Below are 4,740 nucleotides of genomic sequence, written 5' to 3'. Positions count from 1 at the left end.
TACAGGCTGCAGTTACGCAAACTCATGAGCGCTTCATATATGAGTGCAGCTTTTGAGTTTCATTTTGCCTTAGTTTAGCGCCACGAAGCATGCAATTTTTGCTGCTGCCGCGAACTTTTGCAGTTTCCACTTGCTGATCTCTTTTTTATGTTTAATCAATTCAAAAGCAGCTACACACCCACCCACACACACACACACAAGCACTTACAGCATATTTGTTGTTGGCCTCGGTTTATTGGTGCGGCACGTACTTCAGCTGAGAGTTTGTTTGTGGGCGGTCGAAATACTAGCGGGGAGCTGGAAACATTCTCGAGTACGTTGAAAATCAACTTTGGCGCGTAATTATTTCAGCATTAAGCCAAGAGCTGCAACAGCAATAGACAGACACAACAAGCAACAGGGAGAAGGCAACTTTGAGCACAAAAAACAACAAGTCAACGCAAAAGTTGGGCATCAAATTTTGCCTCAATCCCGACCCCAGCATCTACCCTCACTTCAGTTTTGGCTCTAGTTTCTGTATCTTTCTCCGCTGGCAGAAGGGAATACTATAAGTGCTTTCAAGACGACTTATTTCGCGCGTATTCATTAGAGATGACTGCAAAAATACTTGTAATAAACAAAAGCAATACAAATAAAATGTATGCTAGGCGAGCCAGCTTGACTGGAAAATACCCTGTAGCCTTACATCAAATTCGCACCAGGATGAGCTGCTAAAAACACAAGATCCAATTGTCAATTGGCGCGTTTGTTTTACATAAAGATACATATGTAGAAAGGATTTGTTTGTAACAATAGAAACACGTTGTTGCATATCGATTTTAATCGATATATATAGCTTTAAAATCGATTTAATAAAAAATTTATGCGAACTTAGTCGCCTTTATAGAGTTTTATTTATAATCTTGGACTTCTATGTGCTTCATAATTATCGATTTCTAAAGTCAGAAAATCAAGACAAAAATGTTTTGTTTTGTATATTAAGAAAATATTAGTGTATCATATCGATACCTATCGATTTGGTTATATTTACATTTCATTTTTAGAACTTCATATACCCTAGTTTTGTAATATTCACTGTACGCAGGGTATGAGAAATTATCTTTTCTGCTAATGCATGGCTTACCCATTTATTTCCTTTTTTATTATTATTTTCTTATGTTTTGAAATAAGTATTTTGAGGTTTTATTTTTATGTGAAAAGTGGCAAATTAAAAGCATTTTCTTGCCCAAAAACAATAGACCATTCAATGGGCCTGCCTTTGCGCGCCTGATTGCCCAAATGCGGCTTAGGGTTTCGGATGCTTTCAGCTCATAATGTGGCCAGTCGGAGTCACTCAAACCCCCTTTCTTCCCGGGCAGTTATTTAAGCCAATAGTCTGAAGGGGACTCGGCGACAAGAATGCAAGATATACATTCAACTGCCAGTCACATTATTTACATACTCGTAATATTTGCCTTGAAGTCGTCGGGCAAAGCTTTTGTGCATTTGCCTCTTTAGCATGGAAGTGAAACACTAAACCTTTTATGGGGCACTACGTCCGAACAAAAGCCTTTAAAATATTCATAGAATTGCTTTAATAACGCCAAATGAGCAGGGCCAGTCAGCTATCAAATTGACTCTATCTATTGATGGGGTAGGCTTTTCGGCCAGGGGGCTCGGTAGGCGCCCATCCACACAGGTTATGTGGTAAAAAGCAATTTTTATTTTACTCCCACAACGTTTGGTGGCACAGACTGGGATGTTGACTGATTGGCGTAGGCGGGCAACAACAACAAGTGTGGCGTCCATCTCAAGATGTGGCGCCCGAGCAGTTGCTATGCAAATCAGAGGGTGCGCCAGTTCGACGACGAGAATGACGACGCCGACGACAGTCGAGCAGGAAGTTGATTAAATGACAAAATAAATAGAAAGTGAAGGATAATGTCAACATTCTAAGTGGTTTTCTTTTAAAAAGCTTAACTGACAATGAACCGCAGGGCAGCCAACGAGCGACCGCCACGGCTCCAGTTTGAATAAATTATTTTTGTGTCTGGCGGCCAGAAGACGCGACGACCGTTGCGGCGGCTGAAACTCGACCGATGTGGCCCAAACCCGTCCCACCGTCTTCCTCACCTCCCCATGCCAGCCCGCGAGGCTTGACTTGTGCCCTGTGTTTGCGCGGTTGCCCGGCAGGAAATTGACTTTGATAGTGCATGAAATTTGATGATATCGCTGCGTGCTGAAATTATTTCACGTTTTCCTGATTTTCATTTATGTCATGGCAGAGCCTTAAATGAAATACATTAAATGTGGGAATGTTCAGAATGACAACAAATTATATATTATTATTATATACTATAACAAGGCAATAACATGTCACAAGGATTGGCAGAGGACTGCCTATATCCTGCATTCGTCAGCTCATTCCGAAAATGAGAGAATGAGGCTATGGCAAAATATTCTGTTTTCCATAAAATATGCAACAAGCTCAGCATTTACGAGCTTTAAGATTCTCACATATGCACAAAATTCCTAGGTTAAATGTCTACGAGGGAATTGAATCTTGTCGGTTTTGAGAATTTTGCATGTTCTGTCATAAGAAATTTCGAAATAAAAGACATTTAACTACACCCATGAACTAGGCTGAACTCATCTAACTACCAGCGCCTCCCTTTTTGTATAGACTTTAATTGCATTTTATAAACTTTTGCAAATGTACGAAGAGATATTGTGGCAATTGTTTTTGTGCTCTTGTGTTTTAAGGACTTGTAGTTTTTGGCACTGTGCCTAATTGGTTTCGAGGACTGCCGCGATGTGTCAGCATCCGGCGCTTTGATATACTATCCAGAACAAATGCCGGCGACACATGTGCATCATTAAGCAACTGGCCCAGCGCCAGCTAAGACTCGCTACGACTGATGTCACTTTACAGCAGCCACAGCCAGCAGAAAGGGGCTAAACAAGTCGCTTATGGCCCACTTGCAGAGCGAACAAAGTAAAATTAATGCACTTGCAAAGGCTTCGACTGTGAAATACTCTGTACACACTGTAACTAGCGCCCAAGGTAGGCATTTCATGACTAGCTGACTGACTGAATGAATGACTGACAGAGTAACTAATTGATTGCATAAATGATTGACTGAGTGAAGGATTGATTAACTTATCAAATCACAGCCCAAGTGGCAACAGCTGATAATTTTTCCACACTTAGTTCGTGAACCTTGGAAAATGTTTAAAAAACTTTAGGCAAAAAACTGTGTTTGCCAAGAAGATTAGATATTCGATTGCCAGGAAATGTTCACTCAAGATGAATCACATCTGAATCTCGTATATAAATAGTATATTTATATATTTAAGCCTAGAAACCTTGCTATGCTTCTTGCTATAGGGTATTTAAATAATAATAAAAAGATTTGACCTAAGCGCTTTTAAGGTCAAACAGTTGGTGATAATAAATCTGCGCCGACGGCTCATTTCGCACGAAGCTCAGTTGCTTGCGAGATTTAAACTGAAATCGAACGTGTGAAAATTATGAAATTCTTGGCACTTTTGGTGCTGCTTTTGATCTGGCAAAGTTCTGAGCTGGGCAATGCATTACCCAACAGTGCGTAGATTTGCTTACAACTTTTCGAAACCAATAATAAGCTGTTAATATGCATTTCAGCTGAACCCACGTCGGCGCCGTTGACAACACACAACGAAGATCTCAAGTTCAGTCCGCGCCTTCTGGTGACGCCCGTTAATGACAACGTGAAGCCCATTCGAGGCACTGAGAATCCGGTTCGACTGGCACGCAAATTGCTATTGGAATTGAAGCTGTACAATCTGGTGGACGAGGTGGTGCAGGCCAAGCATATAGACGATACATTTGGTAAGGGGCTGCTCTTCGAGATGAGCAACCCGCTGCAGGCCAACGAAGTGTTGCAGGCCTGGGTCGATCCACCCGGAGAACTCTGCAAGCAACTGCACGTTGCGCAGAACCTACGCAATTTTTACGAAGCACAAATATCATTTCGGACATAATTACAAATTTTAAATTGTAAGACATTAAAGCTGAGAGAAGTAGCTGCAAAAGGTTAAGTATTCACTTTCTTTCTCTCGCTCTCACTTGTTATATCTGCCTGTGTGTAATATATGTATAGAGAGCGAAGAAGAAAGGGCGAGTGTTAGAAAGAGAAAGTGCAGAGAAGCAGCGAAGACTGTAAGTTCGAATGGTTATCAAATTATTGCTTTAGCTTATTCCAAGAATATAACTTTCCTTTCATAATATGGGTGATTATGTGTCATTCGCCCTTTTCTTGTGAATAATGCGAGGAAAGCTTTAGGTGGAAGCTTGTTCCATGTTCCATTAAACTAGCTTTTCAATGTTATATCTAGTCTTTACTTGATCACCTTAAAACACATTTTTATTAGCGTGCATGTACAATTTATCAACACGCTTCGCATCGATATTGGCGGACAATGGATAAAATTCCTTTGTATTTTTTTTTCGTTTGTTGATTTGTTCTGAAAGCATAGATCTTTCAGCAAATCTTTTAATATTTTGCTGCAATTTTGTAAAATAATTGAGTAAAGCTGAAGGAAAGGAGGACACAGCATAGCACTTTGTGCGCACAAAGCGCGCTTAAAAGCAGCTGCTAGTCGAACAATATGCAGCTGAAACTTGAGATTATGCCACGCCCACCTGTCTAGAAACAGGCCACATTTGCTCACTAATGGCGGGAGCATTCAACTAAAATGCTTACGACATAATCATATGCT

At 40.6% G+C, this 4,740-nt stretch overlaps 1 protein-coding gene across 1 annotated transcript; it reads left to right on the top strand.

Moving 5' to 3' along the window:
- The first annotated feature begins 3,441 nt into the window (after positions 1-3,441).
- Positions 3,442-4,349, top strand: LOC6629050 (uncharacterized). Its single transcript, XM_002052852.4, has 2 exons — positions 3,442-3,583; positions 3,644-4,349. The coding sequence occupies exons 1-2, from the start codon at positions 3,511-3,513 to the stop codon at positions 4,000-4,002; spliced, it is 432 nt and encodes a 143-aa protein (XP_002052888.2). The 5' UTR covers positions 3,442-3,510; the 3' UTR covers positions 4,003-4,349.
- The last annotated feature ends 391 nt before the right edge of the window (positions 4,350-4,740 follow it).

This window comes from Drosophila virilis, chromosome 4 (genome assembly GCF_030788295.1).
Source record: "Drosophila virilis strain 15010-1051.87 chromosome 4, Dvir_AGI_RSII-ME, whole genome shotgun sequence".
NCBI classification, from domain to species: domain Eukaryota; kingdom Metazoa; phylum Arthropoda; class Insecta; order Diptera; family Drosophilidae; genus Drosophila; species Drosophila virilis.
The sequence above is the reverse complement of the archived record's forward strand: the minus strand, read 5'-3'. Positions and strand labels throughout refer to the sequence as shown.